Source organism: Salmo salar, chromosome 15, assembly GCF_965601325.2.
Source record: "Salmo salar chromosome 15, fSalSal1, whole genome shotgun sequence".
Classification (NCBI taxonomy): Eukaryota; Metazoa; Chordata; class Actinopteri; order Salmoniformes; family Salmonidae; genus Salmo; species Salmo salar.
The window spans coordinates 44,723,539-44,741,263 of NC_138305.1; the positions used below are offsets into that span (position 1 = coordinate 44,723,539).

General features: G+C 43.6%; 1 protein-coding gene across 1 annotated transcript in view; it reads left to right on the forward strand.

The window, feature by feature from the left end:
* Positions 1–10,354: 10,354 nt before the first annotated feature.
* aig1 (androgen induced 1) overlaps positions 10,355–17,725 on the forward strand; it is a 48,339-nt gene continuing 40,968 nt past the window's right edge. Inside the window, exon 1 of the mRNA XM_014144502.3 lies at positions 10,355–10,670. Coding sequence (XP_013999977.1) covers positions 10,530–10,670 — 141 coding nt within the window. The 5' untranslated portion in view covers positions 10,355–10,529. The remainder of the gene's footprint in view (positions 10,671–17,725) is intronic.

The window sequence follows — 17,725 nt, forward strand, 5'->3', positions numbered from 1 at the left end:
CGGCCCAGAGAGAGAGAGGCAGAAGCCATGGAGCGAAGCAGTGTGAGGAGGGAGAGGGACAGGGAGAATCCGGCCCCGTCCCCCTCTCAACCGAGCTCTGCACAAAGGGAACTCCCTCAGCGGCGCGCCCGGCGACGTGACACGCAAACAGACAGGGTACATTTCATGCGAGGCCCAATTTGATGTATTTTCACTTATTTATTCTAGCCTCTATTCATATAAAAATATTTCTCTAGCATATCTTATAAAATACCATGGTGCAATTACTGTGTGCCTCACTACAGTCACTGTTGCCTCAGTGAATGTAATTCAATAATGGTGTAAACACTCTTTATTCTCAGGGTACAATATGCAACCCGTTTATTTATTCTGCCTCTTCATATATTCCAGTGAAAATGATTCTCTGCATGCAGTGGCGGTTCCAGCTTGTATGGCTCCCAGGGCGAACCTCCCCCTTCAGCCACCCACCCACCCCCACCCAAATAAACCTGTAATTTTTATTCAGACATATGGAACAACAAAAATAAATAATCATAACATTTAAAACTATATAAATATAAAAAATAAAGGGAACACTTAAACAACACATCCTAGATCTGAATGAAATAAATAATCTTATTAAATACTTTTTTCTTTACATAGTTGAATGTGCTGACAACAAAATCACACAAAAATAATCAATGGAAATCCAATTTATCAGCTGATCCAACTTTGATGTAATGTCATTAAAACAAGTCAAAATGAGGCTCAGTAGTGTGTGTGGCCTCCACGTGCCTGTATGACTTCCCTACAACGCCTGGGCATGCTACTGATGAGGTGACGGATGGTCTCCTGAGGGATCTCCTCCCAGACCTGGACTAAAGCATCCGCCAACTCCTGGACAGTCTGTGGTGCAACGTGGCGTTGGTGGATGGAGCGAGACATGATGTCCCAGATGTGCTCAATTGGATTCAGGTCTGGGAAACGGGCGGGCCAGTCCATAGCATCAATGCCTTCCTCTTGCAGGAACTGCTGACACACTCCAGCCACATGAGGTCTAGCATTGTCTTGCATTAGGAGGAACCCAGGGCCAACCGCACCAGCATATGGTCTCACAAGGGGTCTGAGGATCTCATCTCGGTACCTAATGGCAGTCAGGCTACCTCTGGCGAGCACATGGAGGGCTGTGCTGCCCCCCAAAGAAATGCCACCCCACACCATGACTGACCCACCGCCAAACCGGTCATGCTGGAGGATGTTGCAGGCAGCAGAACGTTCTCCACGGCGTCTCCAGACTCTGTCACGTCTGTCACGTGCTCAGTGTGAACCTGCTTTCATCTGTGAAGAGCACAGGGCGCCAGTGGCGAATTTGCCAATCTTGGTGTTCTCTGGCAAATGCCAAACGTCCTGCACGGTGTTGGGCTGTAAGCACAACCCCCACCTGTGGACATCGGGCCCTCATACCACCCTCATGGAGTCTGTTTCTGACCGTTTGAGCAGACACATGCACATTTGTGGCCTGCTGGAGGTCATTTTGCAGGGCTCTGGCAGTGCTTCTCCTGCTCCTCCTTGCACAAAGGCGGAGGTAGCGGTCCTGCTGCTGGGTTGTTGCCCTCCTACGGCCTCCTCCACGTCTCCTGATGTACTGGCCTGTCTCCTGGTAGCGCCTCCATGGACACTACGCTGACAGACACAGCAAACCTTCTTGCCACAGCTCGCATTGATGTGCATTCCTGGATGAGCTGCACTACCTGAGGCACTTTGTGGGTTGTAGACTCCGTCTCATGCTACCACTAGAGTGAAAGCACCGCCAGCATTCAAAAGTGACCAAAACATCAGCCAGGAAGCATAGGAACTGAGAACTGGTCTGTGGTTCCCACCTGCAGAACCACTCCTTTATTGGGGGTGTCTTGCTAATTGCCTATAATTTCCACCTGTTGTCTATTCCATTTGCACAACAGCATGTGAAATTTATTGTCAATCAGTGTTGCTTCCTAAGTGGACAGTTTGATTTCACAGAAGTGTGATTGACTTGGAGTTACATTGTGTTGTTTAAGTGTTCCCTTTATTTTTTTGAGCAGTGTATATTATTCTTACCGATTTCACACAAACCAGAAAAAAATACAATATGTCTGTGAAACTATATATTCACAGTATTATGAATGAATTGTGGTTTATTTGGTAGCATTTCGTAGTATGACTGATTTTACTAATTGCATTAGTACTGTACAAAGTTAGAGATGAGCTATTTGATAGATTCCCCTGCCCCCCCTACCTCGGGCTTCCAGTGGGGAGACCTGAGGACAACATACCCCGCCCCCATCCCCTATTTGAGCTGTATACTTCAGCAACCCCTTAAACAATTACAAAATGATTTAGGCTACTAAAATGAAAAGTCCATTCATTATCAACAGTCTACGGCAGTCCATTGGTAGTTCAGAAGCAAAAAAACAAAGTGAGGGGGAAATGAAGAAGCCTATGGGTGCTAATGGTTTCATCTGTATGAGACTATGGTCACCATGCATTATAAAAACAGAATAACATCAGATGCTACTTATGTAGCCTATGTTAGACTGCATGTGCATCAATAGAACAACAATAGGATCACCCTACATTATCTGAAGCTAAAACCCAATACAATCACATGGTAGTTACAAAGGTAAGTGTAACGTAAGTATTAGGGACATAGCCTTGCTGGCCAAAGTCCTCACATAGGGTATTCCAGTCATTTCGAGAGCCCTAATTATTCAAACACAAAATGATTGATTTGATTCTAGATATTATCTCAAGAGTGAATGTCTATAAATAAGCAGACCACCTCTACCACAACAGCCATCATGAGACATCCAGTGAACTCATCCTCTTTTGGTAAACACGAGTCAGTCTCTAGGAGCGAGGTAACACAACTCCTCAATGAAAGTGAGTGTGTCTAATACAGCCTATACTTTCTTTGGCCTGGGCCCTGGTCCTGTGTGTGTGTGTGTGTGTGTGTGTGTGTGTGTGTGTGTGTGTGTGTGTGTGTGTGTGTGTGTGTGTGTGTGTGTGTGTGTGTGTGTGTGTGTGTGTGTGTGTGTGTGTGCGTGTGTGTGCGTGTGTGTGTGTGTGTGTGTGCGCTGTACATATATAGAGTTAAGTGGATTATCAGCTAGAACAAGAGTGGCTTACAGTCTCTGGTAGCTCATGGCCATATCATATCAGCTGTGGCTTGGGACTCCCCATGGAGACCTCCTCTCTGTAATCTTTAGAAAGCCATTCCCAAGGGAGATCAGCTCCCATGGCCCTAAACTAACTGTCTTTAAATCATGGCTGGTCTTCTAGGAGTAATATTGTCATACTGCTCAAGGGCTGCCTTGTAAGAGATACCGTACCTATACGTCAATAGGACTCACATGCATAAATACATGATACATAAAAAAGCAAAACGTTATCCAACATAACATTTTAAAAACGTTAACCAGCACTGCTACTAAAACCCCTTAAACTATCTCTGGTGAAAAAACACCAAGAGAAAGAACCTGTCCTCTTCACCCCAAAAGGCATGTTAGAACAGTGTCTTTCCTCTGGTTTATCTAGCACCCGTTGGTACAGTATTCCTAGAAGGTGATGTCAAAGCTGCTGGTACGAGTACCTGCAAGAGTCTCATATTTTGACATTCATCCAAGGACCCCTGAGGGTATTCCCACAGATCAAGTTTTTTTGTACTCTGACTTAGTCACTGAAACATGATGGCCCAAGAACAAAGCAGATGATCATACTTGTTAACACACGGTCTAAAATATGTTAAGTTGTAAACTCATATTTATTATACATAACCACATCAAATGATGATACTATGGCCTTTACTGTTACTCATTAAGCTCATTGTAACTGATCCTGAGACAAGCCCCTTGAATGTCTTCTTCGCTGTGTAATGGTTTAGATAGAACACAGCATGTCCATTGAAGGCCTGTCCACTCCATTCACAACACATTGTACACAGTCATCAAACAGGCCACTTCCTGAAGCACACAGAGGCACTGGAGACCATTTCCATGCCTGTTGTCCTGCTGCAGTATCATCGAAAGCATTATAAAGTTCCTCAGAACGATGCACACACACACACACACACACACACACACACACACACACACACACACACACACACACACACACACACACACACACACACACACACACACACACACACACACACACACACACAACACACACACACACACACACACACACACACAAACATTCTTGCCCTCAGGCACATGTCCCGTGGCTGTAACCGGTGCCTCTGAAACAATGAGGTCTCGACAGCTGATGGATTGTCAGTGCTTACTCACTGGGCATGGGCACCGCCTTCTCAGGCTCCACACCTAGTTGTACCCAACAATAATTTGCTGCTATTGTGCAAGTTCAGCTCCTCTGATTAGCTCTAACACTCAGCGCTGTGTCACACAGTCCCTGGAATCTCAGCTTCACCTCTCTCTCTCTCGCTGCCAGGAAATGACATAAGGATATATTGTACATGTGCTACACTATGACAAAGGTCATTTTGTGTGAGTGATAAGACAGGGCACTAACGCAGCATGACTGGTGGCCAGTGGTGAATCCTCAAGGAAGTGCTGCTTTCATCTCTTGCTCCCAGGCTGTAAAACAGCCAGTAAAAACTGCCCTAGGCGGACGGGTGACTATGATCAAACAACCCAGGTTTCAGACATACCTGAGAAAGGGACAACACTTCTCACTGATAGGATAGACACAAACAAATATGAAACATATTCAATTCAATTCAATTGTTATTATTCAATGGGGTAGTATTTTCACTTTTGCATACCAAGAGTTGTCAGTTTATTCAACACTATTGTTTGAATGGCAGTTGCATAATTGTGTTGAGTCATGAAATAGCACACCAAATGGAAAATGTTAACAAAAATGACACTTACCCTGCCCTACGTTCGATAGAAGGCCTGTTGAAAGGCTCTCAGATAGGTAACTGTAATGTGTTCACTCTTTTACCGGACAGAGCTAAACCAAGACCCCTAGTGGTCCAACTAGAATACTGACTCTGACCTTAAGAGTTCCTGTAGATTGAAGTTCCAAATAGGTACAGAGCAGACAGTCTGTGTTACTAGAGAAATCCCAAACAGTGTCAGCATGCCTGATCTGACTTCTCCTGATACAACTTAAAATGTCAGAAATAAAATATTCACCTCCTCATTTGTTGATAGGTTGATAGCTGTTCACTTCTGTTCACTTGCTATTGTTCTAGTGCTCCAAGAATCAAACTACATATAAATCAAAATATGCTCTTGGCTATTCTTTCCTTGTAGTTTGTTTGAGTGGGGGAATGTTTTGACGTACCCATCAAGGTTGTGAGGTCAGAGACACCCGCTCCTGTTCTGGGAGCCAGTGTACCCCCTCTTCCTCCGAAACGGGCCGCATCTTGTTTTTTATTTACAACCTCCGGACACTGGGGCTCTTGTTGCCTAGGCAAAGTTTCCCACAGTGGAACATTTCGGGAGATAAAAATCCAGCTACTGCCAGCACCTCTTAAACTCCAGGGACTGTGCTGTGTTTGAAGTAGGAAACTGACAGAAACTGACAGAAAGTGGTAATACATAGCAGCCTGGCAGAGGGATGCTTTCCACCCAGGACTTGGCAGCTTGCTCTGCTTGCCTGGGATCAGCCGGGTCAACATATTCTCCAAATTACAGGACACAGCCACTGATCCCGTTATGATTTCTCTTTCCTGTCAAATAGTCCCATGTCGGAGTTCCCACCCCTTCTATTTAGGATTGTTTAACCTTCATCAACAATACATAGAGTTTATTCTAATATATAGTCTGTCACTACACTGTGTTAAACACCCTTCAGATCTATAGGTATCGGTCTATCTGTAATATTCAACAGTATTAATATGACATTTTCTCATATCTGGTTTTAACAAGCTGATCTCTTCTCACGTGATACACAAGCTTCAACGTGGCTGCTGTGAAATCAGAACAGTCTAGGCAATAGGACCCTCTTAGATCATTTATGTGATTTAGTCTAGACAAAATAATTGAACATGGCACCCATCGTTGCAATCCTCTCAGTGAGCATGTAAAGCATGATACTGCAAGGCTTTAAAGTCACTTCTAAAGACAATGTTAATTGCAGACTGAGAAGAACCAATTCCAGGCTGAGATGTTTTACAGGTGGTGATTAAGCTTGCTGGCATATAGCTGAGACACAGTGACATGCCAGTTTAATCTCTACACCTTTCAGCACAGTCATATATTTTCCCTGAGCTCCAGCAGGAGCAGGACAAATTAAATTGTTTTAATCTACGCGTAGTAAAATTGTGTGCACTGCAGACGACCCTTCCTGATGGCAAGAACGGCAGCTCATAACCGGCAACAGCGGCCAGTATACTTTTAGCTAATGAGATCTCTCTGTTTATTATCCAGATGGGATTCGTAAATGTGCTATAATGTCATACTGTGGTTGTGGAGGGATAGCCCTGACAGACAAAATACATATTTTCTATATTAATATCACCCTGTCGCTGTGAATAATATTTTCCACAAAGTGATTGCTCTTTCCATTTGAGCAAATCCCCGGTTTTATTAGGAACTTTGTCGTGTAAAAATAAGGAGAGGCCATACTAGTACCCTAGTAATTGAACAGATAGAGAGCCAGCACAGTCCAGTGCCGCTAGATAAAAGATAAGGTTCTGTCCTTATACAGACAAACATACACCACAGAAGGTTTGATGTAACAGGCAGGTTATGAGAATGCTATTTCCATTCAACCCTCACCTGTCAGTGTCTCTTTGTGGCCCATTCCGTGTCACCTTTGTTTGTCTCTGAAGCTTTTACAGCCTGGTGTTTGTGCAAGCTACACTTTCTTTTTGTGGCGCTCTTGCGTAATCAGCCATTCTCCTGCACAAACACACATGTTTACCTTCCTATTGGCAGCCTACGGCCTTTTCACACCTCTCCATCAAAATCCAAGGGTATAGACACGCTCCTCTGACAATGCCTCGCTCCGTTCCTCACGACAGGTGCATGGCTGAGGCCCCTCTCCTCTGGTGTCACTGACAGTCTTCTATAAAGAAAACAACTAAACATGGAAATTGTGGCATGGCTATGGGTCCAGGAATATGATACAGTGAGCTTCATTCAGAAACCACATCCTTTAAACAGTGTCATCAGAACGATGCTGAAAGCAGACAGAAGTAGGTACAACATGCAACACTCCCATTCAGGCCAGTCAGAGGCTTGGGGACAATTAGCGTTCTGCTCTGCCGCGTGTCTCATGACATCTTTATCTCATCAAATGAGCCATTCTAATCAGAACACATGAGGCAGGCAGGGATACCCTTGGCAGTGCTCTTCATCACTAATCCTACCCCCACAAGGTTGGTGATACTAATTTCACTAGGGTGCAAAATACAGACAGACATGAAAGCCATGATCAAAGTCAAAGGTTAAAACCATAAAAACCATTATCCGATTCAAAATCGAAAAACACTCACCCTCCTTCAGGATTGTAACGCAGTAATAAACCAACCAAGCGTGCAGCGTGTCCACATGGATGATGTTCCACATTGGGCTGGGCTATAGCCACTCCACTTAAAGGACTCATTTATCGCCCATATTTCCTCATCAAACTGTCTGGGGGGGGTGTTATTATGTAAACCACCCCTGTTTAAATCTGGAAGCATTTGCCCCCGACTAAATAGATAAATAAATATTTCTTTATCATTACCAATCTGGATTAAAGCAGCAGTTTTACCATGGGGACCTCTGATTAGAAACATTGGGATGGAGGTAAAAGACAGGAACGAGAGAACAGATGTGTGTCCTCATTCTCCTCATTAGATTGATTGGCCAGACTTTGATGTTTGCAAACAGACACAAACACCCAGGCCAATGGCTGCCAGCGTTTGTGCATGGGCATTATATCGAGGCAAACAAACTTAAGGCCTTAATGAGGCTTGGAGGCCTATTTTTAGGCCCTTGACATGATGTGCCAGCTAGCTAGCCAGCCAGCCAGCCAGCCAGCCAGCCAGCTCACAGAGAGTGAGAGAGAGAGAGAGAGAGAGAGAGAGAGAGAGAGAGAGAGAGAGAGAGAGAGAGAGAGAGAGAGAGAGCTAAGTCACTTGCATGATGTATAAGTGTGTGTTGAAATCTATGGGACCATAGCGAAAGGTGAGGAGAGGAGAGGTGAGGGAGGGAGGGTTTATGTCCTGTGTAGTGCCAGTCAAGACACAGCCTTGCCCTGGCTGCCAGAGGATTAGTCCGACCTTTCCTACACAGCTCAGCTAGTGGGGGATAATGAAAGATGACTTGGATGAGATGGACATCCTCTCGTGTGTTGTTTGTGGAGATTTATCTGAGGCGAGGGGGAGTCATTAAAGACGGATGCTTGGATGAGGACAGATGTCGAGTGGATTAAGGACTGAAATTCCCTAGTTAACCTGATGGGGATTTGTGACAGCCACATTTAGGCTGCACAACATCTATGGCGTAATCCCAGTCTGGTTCTTGTAGTGTGTTGGGTTGGGTATCTACAGTTAACATAGAATGAACAACATATTCAAAGAGAAAGAACAGAGACAGAAAGGCCACAGTATGTGGATGTGATAGACAGAGTCTAGAGTACTAGACCCACACCTACTGGCCTTTATAGGCCCGCCATAAAACAATACTCAAAACTGTTCCACTGCTTTAACATGTCAATGGTTATACTCCTAGATCATATCCAAACATGAGACGGAGCCCATGCTGTGTTCACCCAGCACAGGCCACAGAAGCCTCTCGCCAGCCAATACATCCCAGTGAGAAGAGGGACGATTTCGGCTGTATCCACCGAGTGCACTGAGAGTGCACAGCAAATTGGATGAGTGTGCAATAGCTAGCTGCGAATCAGCTCCTCTACTTTAAAGCAGGCGTTGACACTGGAAACTCTCAAGCAAACACCCCACGGCTAACCACAAACCGTCAAAAGCCAGCGCATGCACTCCAGCAGACCCCTGCAACTCTGCAGCAGGCCAAGAACACTTGCAGAACAATTCAGAAGGTTTTCTGCACTCTACATGAAGTGAATGTTCCTGACAGAATGTTTGAGTAACTCAGTGTATTAGATCCAAAATGTAGAAATGATGCATTATTGGTAGTTGGGAGCTTTTGTGTTACCGAATGAGGCAGGACTCATATTCAGACCCACAAAGCCTCTCACCAGGGTTATACCAGGATAGGCCATCCATCCATACCATCTCTGCCTGCCTGCCCAAGTCAGCCTTCCAATCTTGTGCTGACTTTGGGGGGGACAGAAGCCAGAACCTGTAATCCCCAGTTCTCTATCCTCTTAATAGCTGGGATTGGAAACCATTTGTCTGTCTCTAGTGAGGGATTTTTATAGAATAAACCTCTGTGGCTGCCTTATCGTAACTTAATACTGATTTTAACAGGGGGGAGAGTTAGTCTGCCGCAGCCTGACATCTCTCAAAAAGCTTTGAGACTGGAGCTGGCAATTATAGATTACGGTAATACTGTGTGACGCAGTCAATGTGTCAGTGGGAAAAACCTAGGTGTTTTTCTGTTCCGGAATGGTGTCTGATCTGATGCGCTTGATGCCCTCTTATTTCCCAGGCCTATTCTTTTAGCTCCGAAGAGTCACGCAACACTTTGATGATCTTCTGGTCATGCCCTCAGTCCCTAAATGGTGCTTTGCTTTGGTTAAAGTACTGTACTTTTACGGGATCAATAAAATATGAAAACCCAATGACGGTATTAATAACACAATATCTAACTTATAACAGCCTTGGGATCCTGAAGACTGCCAATAAAGTAGTAAACAGATATAATCTAAGCACCATCAGTTGGCCTTGTGTCCTAGAGACCATTGTAGAGTTGTAAAATGCTTCTAGCAATAGTAAGCTACAGCTAATTATAACAGCTAATCATAACATATCAGAATGTCTCGGCTGGAGCAACAAACATTAACCTGTAACTGTCTCTATCCTGAAACAGAATGTAAGTATGTCAGAAGGAAGACAAGGTTTTTTACTCAATTGGAGGGACAAGCACAGCTTTGTGTAAGAACACAATGTTCATTTTGTGTTGACATTTTTTATTACTTAAAAGCCCCCAAATTAAGAATATATATATATACATATTTAGTTATAATAAATTGTTGAGCACATTTTAACTATATGCATGTGCAAAGAAGCAATGGCCTCAGTAGAAATGTTGAATACATTAGCATTATTCCACTATTATACTAGACTAGCCAAAACCATTGACCAGATTATAAAGACATCATTGAAGGAGCCTATGTATGTATGCAGAGCATCACACAGTGGTCTGCTCCTCCTCGTCTTGGAGAGGTTGCGTTCTGTTTCTATGGCAACACCCCTCCTCCTCATCCCTTTCCTCACGTTCACATCTCGTACGCAACCTCCTCTGTCTGAATCCCCTCTTGAGGCAACGACCCCCCTGCACTGTGCGAGACCCGCAGCATCAATCTGACAGGAGGATATAGCAGGAGACGAGACAAGGAAACGGAGAAAAAACATGGCGCTCATCCCATCTCAGGTGCTAAGGGTAGCCATCCTCCTGTCCTATTTCTCCATCCTCTGCAATTATAAAGCAATTGACATGCCCGCGCATCAAACATATGGCGGGAGCTGGAAGTTTTTAACATTCATAGACCTGGTAAGTGTAATATTGTTCTCTAGACCGGAGCCTGGTCATTCAGAAATGCTAGCACGTCATGGTATGGTATGCTACAGACAGTCAGTGTCCTACCTCCAGTTGTTGATACCGCCCACCCTCAGTTGCGAAACGGGCCTGCTGTGTTACTAGGCTGTCAGCTACAATATGTTTTGTTTCTTCCAGCGCTGTACAGACTCCTCATTTTTGTTGGGCAAGTGTTAGAGTCATTAAAAGCTCACACCCACTAAAAAGGCTCCCCCTCCTCTCGGCTGCTGATGCGCGCAAGTCAGTTGTCTTTTTTGTTGCAACATTGGAATCACATGAATCACAATTATTAAGGAACCATCCGTGGCCCGTGGGTACCCGAGATGATGTGATTAGGATAACGACATCCCGAGATCAAATCATTCCCCTGTTAGATCACACAGCCTTCATTTTAAGAGAACGTTGTTTGGATAGTAAAAAACCTATGAAAACACCCAGGATGTTTTCTTTATCTCATTGTCTGTGTTTTGCTCTTCTTTTTTTCTAGGAGCAGTTGCACTCTTGATTTCTGAAATACATTTTCACATTTTGCTTACTCTATAAGTATATGTACACACACACACACACACACACACACACACACACACACACACACACACACACACACACACACACACACACACACACACATATATTTAGATCCTGATGTTCTGTCAGTTTTTCACCAGATGACTCATGTTTTCCACATTAGAAGCCCACTGCTGAACCATTTTACTACTATTTTTATGGCAATGGCGCTAAATGCAATAACAGCAATAAACATGTTTTGTTATTGTGCATTACAACATCTAGTTTAAGCCTATCATATAAATCCTGACAACAAAATGTGTGTGCGTGTTGCACGTGCGCACATGTTTGTGCATCTGTGTGTGTGCATGTGTGTGTTTACTATTTAGTCATGATTCTGTCTTTAGTCATGATGAGTTACTGCCGTGATGATAAAAACGGCAATGTGACGTGAATATGCCAACCCCAGGAATAGTACTTAGATTTAGCTCCCAATTTTCTGTAATGAAAATGTGCAATGTCCTATTGTTATGATGGATTCTCTCATTCTTGTGCGTATTAGTTTTATTTTTCTCAGGTATCAAAGCATGTGGCTACTCACCAGTGGTGGAAAAAGTACCCATTTATCATACTTGAGTAAAAGTAAAGATACTTTAACAGAAAATGACTCAAGTAAAAGTGAAAGTCACCCAGTAAAATACTACTTGAGTAAAAGTCCAAAAGTATTTGGTTTTAAATATACTTAGGTATCAAAAGTAAATGTAATTGCTAAAATATACTTAAGTGTCAAAAGTAAAAGTATGAATCATTTAAAATTCCTTATATTAAGCAAACTAGACATCTCCATTTTCTTGTTTTTGTGATTTATGGATAGCCAGGGGCACACTCACATAATTTACAAATGAAGCATGTGTGTTTAGTGAGTCCTCCAGATTAGCAGCAGTAGGGATGACCAGGGATGTTCTCTTGATAAGTGCGAATGGACCATTGTCTTGTCCTGCTAAGCATTCAAAATGTAACGAGTACTTTTGTGTGTCAGAGCAAATGTATGCAGTAAAAAGTACATCATTTTCATTAGGAATGTAGTGAAGTAAAAGTAAAAGTTGTCAAAAATATAAATTGTAAAGTAAAGTACAGATACCCCAAAAAACTTTAAGTAGTGCTTTAAAGTATTTTTACTTATGTACTTTACACCACTGCTACTCACACCCCACTGTGAACAGATTTCAGTTCAACATCTAGTTTTGATTTACATTTGGTTGATTTGTAAACTAACGTGAATTCAACATGAAATCAACAGAAAGTGTCACCATGTCATTGGATTTAGGTTAAAAGTTGGGTGAAGAAAATAACGTTTCCCTTACTTTGAGGATTCTTCGCAAATCCAATCAATTTTCCATGTTGATTCAACATCATCATATTGATTTTATTATTTTGAAATGACGTGGAAACAACATTGATTCAACCAGTTTTTTTGCCCAGTGGTTACACTGGTAGTGGGTAGTGTATGCTCTGTTTTAGCTCACACAAATAGGGGCACAACAAATGATGGTAACATGATGTGAGGTTGATATGGATTGAGTTTGACATGAAACAGCTAGGCCTTTTGAATAACTGGTTTCGCTTTATTCTATACGTCATCATCATGATTAAGTGTTGCTATATGAATCAGTTATTATTAGAGCAGACAACAAAGAGATGTTGTCACAGCAAAAGATATCCACAGAAAGAGATGCCACTCGCTCGCAGGCTTTAGAATCAGACCTTACTCAGGGCGAATGGGATAGAAGTCTAGCGGAAAACTCCTTGGCTGCCTAGCTGTGATTTTAGCCTGTAGATATGTTTTCATTGGGACTCAGTCATTCAGATGTGGGTTTCCATCGTGGATACATGAGGAGCAGAACACAGGGCTGTCCAGTGGGTTGATACCACCAGTGAGAGCTGGCCTTTGTCCACATTAATCAATAGGCAGAACAAAACGTCTAACCCCTGTGTTTGGAGGAATCATATCATATGATCTGAAAAGTTTCGTTGTAGTTTAGCATAGTGCCTCTTCGGATAAAAAGTGAGGCAACTAGCAGACAGATTATGAAACTGAAAGTTTGTTTGAGTCATACTTTTGGTTTAAAATGTTCTCTCACTTCCAAGTTGTTAGTTAAAATAATCAGTTTTAATGGCCCAATGCAGGTACAATTCTGTTTTTCCTGTGTTTTGTATCATATTGTTCAAAAGCTGATGAAACAAACACTGTAAACGTGTGAATAAATGTGATCAGAGTTATTTCCAGATAGTTGCTGTTTGAAAATACAATTTACACAGGACCTTCTAATCAGCAGGTTTTACATGGGCGGAGTTTTGGCTTGCCAAAATGTATATTTTTTATTTCACCTTTATTTAACCAGGTAGGCCAGTTGAGAATAAGTTCAGATTTACAACTGTGACCTGGACAAGATAAAGCAAAGCAGTGCGACAAAAACAACAACACAGAGTTACACATGGGATAAACAAAAGTACAGTCAATAACAATCGAAGAATCTGTATACGGTGTGTGCAAATTAAATAAGGCAATAAATAGGTCAATAGTGGCGAAGTAATTACAATTTAGCAATTTACACTACAGTGATATATGTGCAGATGAGGATGTGCAAGTAGAAATACTGGTGTGCAAAAGAGCAGAAAAACAAAAACAAATATGGGGATGAGGTAGGTAGTTGGTTGGATGGGCTATTTACAGATGGGCTGTGTACAGCTGCAGCGATCGGTAAGCTGCTCTGACAGCTGACACTTAAAGTTAGTGAGGGAGATATAAGTCTCCAACTTCAGTGATTTTTGCAATTAGTTCCAGTCATTGGCAGCAGAGAACTGGAAGGAAAGGCGGTGTTGAAGGTGTTGGCTTTGGGGATGACCAGTGAAATATACCTGCTGGAGCGTGTGCTACGGGTTGGTGTTACTATGGTGACCAGTGTAACTAGCAAAGACTTATAGATGACCTGGAGCCAGTGGGTTTGGCGACGAATATGTAGCGAGGACCAGCCAACGAGAGCATACATGTCGCAGTGGTGGGTAGTATATGGTGCTTTGGTGACAAAACAGATGGCACTGTGATAGACTGCATCCAATTTGCTGAGTAGAGTGTTGGAGGCTATTTTGTAAATGACATCGCCGAAGTCAAGGATCGGTAGGATAGTCAGTTTTACGAGGGTATGTTTGGCAGCATGAGTGAAGGAGGCTTTGTTTGTGAAATAGGAAGCCGATTGTAGATTTAACTTTGGATTGGAGATGCTTAATGTGAGTCTGGAAGGAGAGTTTACAGTCTAGCCAGACACCTAGGTATTTGTAGTTGTCCACATATTCTAAGTTAGAACCGTCCAGAGTAGTGATGCTAGTCGGGCGGGCGGGTGCGAGCAGCGATCGGTTGAAGAGCATGCATTTCGTTTTACTAGCATTTAAGAGCAGTTGGAGGCCACGGAAGGAGTGTTGTATGGCTTTGAAGCTCGTTTGGAGGTTTGTTAACACAGTGTCCATCCAAAGAAGGGCCAGATGTATACAGAATGGTGTTGTCTGCGTAGAGGTGGATCAAAGAATCACCCGCAGCAAGAGCGACATCATTGATATATACAGAGAAAAGAGTCAAACTGGTCACGATTCGAAATGGTCGGTGATCTGTTTGTTCACTTGGTTTTCGAAGACTTTAGAAAGACAGGGCAGGATGGATATAGGTTTGTAACAGTTTGGGTCTAGAGTGTCTCCCCCTTTGAAGAGGGGGATGACCACGGCCACTTTCCAATCTTTAGGAATCTCAGATGATATGAAGTTTGAACAGACTAGTAATAGGGGTTGCAACAATGGCGGCGGATCATTTTTGGAAGAGAGGGTCCAGATTGTCTAGCCCAGCTGATTTGTAGGGATCCAGATTTTGCAGCTCTTTCAGAACATCAGCTGTCTGGATTTGGGTGAAGGAGGAGCGCAGGGGGGGCTTGGGCCAGTTGCTGCGGGGGGTGCAGAGCTGTTAGCTGGGGTTGGGGTAGCCAGGTGGAAAGCATGGCCAGCCGTAGAGGAATGCTTATTGAAATTCTCGATTATCGTGGATTTATCAGTGGTGACAGTGTTTCCTGGTTTCAGTGCAGTGTGCAGCTGGGAGGAGGTACTCTTATTCTCCATGGACTTTACAGTGTCCCAAAACTTTTGTGAATTAGTGCTGCAGGATGCACATTTCTGTTTGAAAAAGCTAGCCTTTGCTTTCCTAACTGAGTGTGTGTATTGGTTCCTGACTTTCCTGAAAGTTGCATGTCGCGGGGACTATTCGATGCTAGTGCAGTACGCCATAGGGTGTTTTTGTGCTGGGGCAGTCAAGTCTGGAGTGAACCAAGGGCTATATCTGTTCTTAGTTCTACATTTTTTGAAAGGGGCATGCTTATTTAAGATGGTGAGGAAAGCACTTTTAAAGAACAAACAGGCATCCTCTACTGACGAGATGAGGTTAATATCCTTCCAGGATACCCGGGCCAGGTCGATTAGAAAGGCCTGCTCGCAGAGGTTTTAGGGAGCGTTTGACAGTGATGAGGGATGGTCGTTTGACCGCGGACCCATAACGGACGCAGGCAATGAGGCAGTGATCGCTGAGATCCTGGTTGAAAACAGCAGAGGTGTATTCAGAGTGCAAATTGGTCAGGATTATATCTATGAGGGTGCCCATGTTTACGGATTTGGGGTTGTACCTGGTAGGTTCCTTGATAATTTGTGTGAGATTGAGGGCATCTAGCTTAGATTGTAGGACGGCCGGGGTGTTAAGCATATCCCAAATTAGGTCACCTAGCAGTACGAACTCTGACGATCGATTGGGGGCAATCAATTCACATATGGTGTCCAGGGCACAGCTGGGAGCTGAGGGGGGTCTATAACAAGCGGCAACAGTGAGGGACTTATTTCTGGAGAGATGGATCTTTAAAAGTAGAAGCTCAAACTGTTTGGGCATAGACCTGGATAGTATGACAGAACTCTACAGTCTATCTCTACAGTAGATAACAATTCTGCCCCCTTTAGCAGTTCTGTCTTGACGGAAAATGTTGTAATTGGGGATGGAAATGTTCAGAATTTTTGGTGGCCTTCCTAAGCCAGGATTCAGACACGGCTAGGACATCAGGGTTGGCGGAGTGTGCTAAAGCAGTGATTAAAGCAAACTTAGGGAGGAGGCTTCTGATGTTAACACGCATGAACCCAAGGCTTTTACGGTTGCAGAAGTCAACAAATGAGAGCGCCTGGGGACACACAGGGCCTGGGTTAACCTCTACATCACCAGAGGAACAGAGGAGGAGTAGGATGAGGGTACGGCTAAAGGCTATAAGAACTGGTCGTCTAGTGCGTTCGGAACAGAGAATAAAAGGAGCAGATTTCTGGGCGTGGTAGGATAGATTCAGGGCATAGTGTACAGACAAGGGTATGGTAGGGTGCCAGTACAGTGGGGGTAAACCTAGGCATTGAGTGACGATGAGAGAGGTTGCATCTCTGGAGGTGCCAGTTAAGCTAGGTGTGGTCTCTGCATGTGTGGGGGTGGGACAAGGGGGCTATCTGAGGCATGTTGAGCAGGACTAGGGGCTCCGCAGTAAAATAAAACAATGAGAGCTGCCCTAAACAACAGTATACTAGCTAAAATAACAAGGTAAAATAACAAAGAGCATTCCAAAACCTCTCTGCCAATAACAGCTAGTTTTCAGGTTTTTATGTCCCTCCAATTAGGCAAAATTCTTGCTTGAGAAATATTTTTTGCTAAAAGGTGATTTTTGTTTCTTTTTGACTATTTTATTGAAAAACTATTACAGTAAGGCACTTAATTGTTACACAGAAAATGATTTGATAGTGTGATAAAAACAGCTGCATAGAGCCTTTAAGCCAAATAAGTAACCATATAGAGCATGTGTCATCTGTTTTATGTCACACACACACACACACACACACACACACACACACACACACACACACACACACACACACACACACACACACACACACACACACACACACACACACACACACACACACACACACACACACACACTCACACATGCGCATTATGTAAGTGGCATAGCTGCAGTGCCAGAGTGCAGATCCCCTCTGCCACAGAGTGTCAGGTGATGCCCAGAGGGGGCAGGTGTGGACAGAGAGATATTCTGTCTGGCTTTACATACTGTCCCCGTCCCTAGACCACCCAGTCCTTATTAAGGGCCTCTCTGCACCTGGCCAGCACACTACACAGCACATGTAAAGAGGGTTAGGGGGAGTGTAGGACAGTGCCTAATGCCTTTGCTAAGTAAGACATGATGCATTACTCTACTCTCCTGTCAGCCTCTGCTAACTGTGGAGGTAATTAGGTTCCTAGACATTACATTGCTTCCCATTAGTCTATATTGGGCAATACATGTTGGATATGTTCAGGCTTGTAATTACATTATGCTGTAGTATATACAGCTGTTAAACTTCTAAACTGGTTCTATCTGTATCTCTCT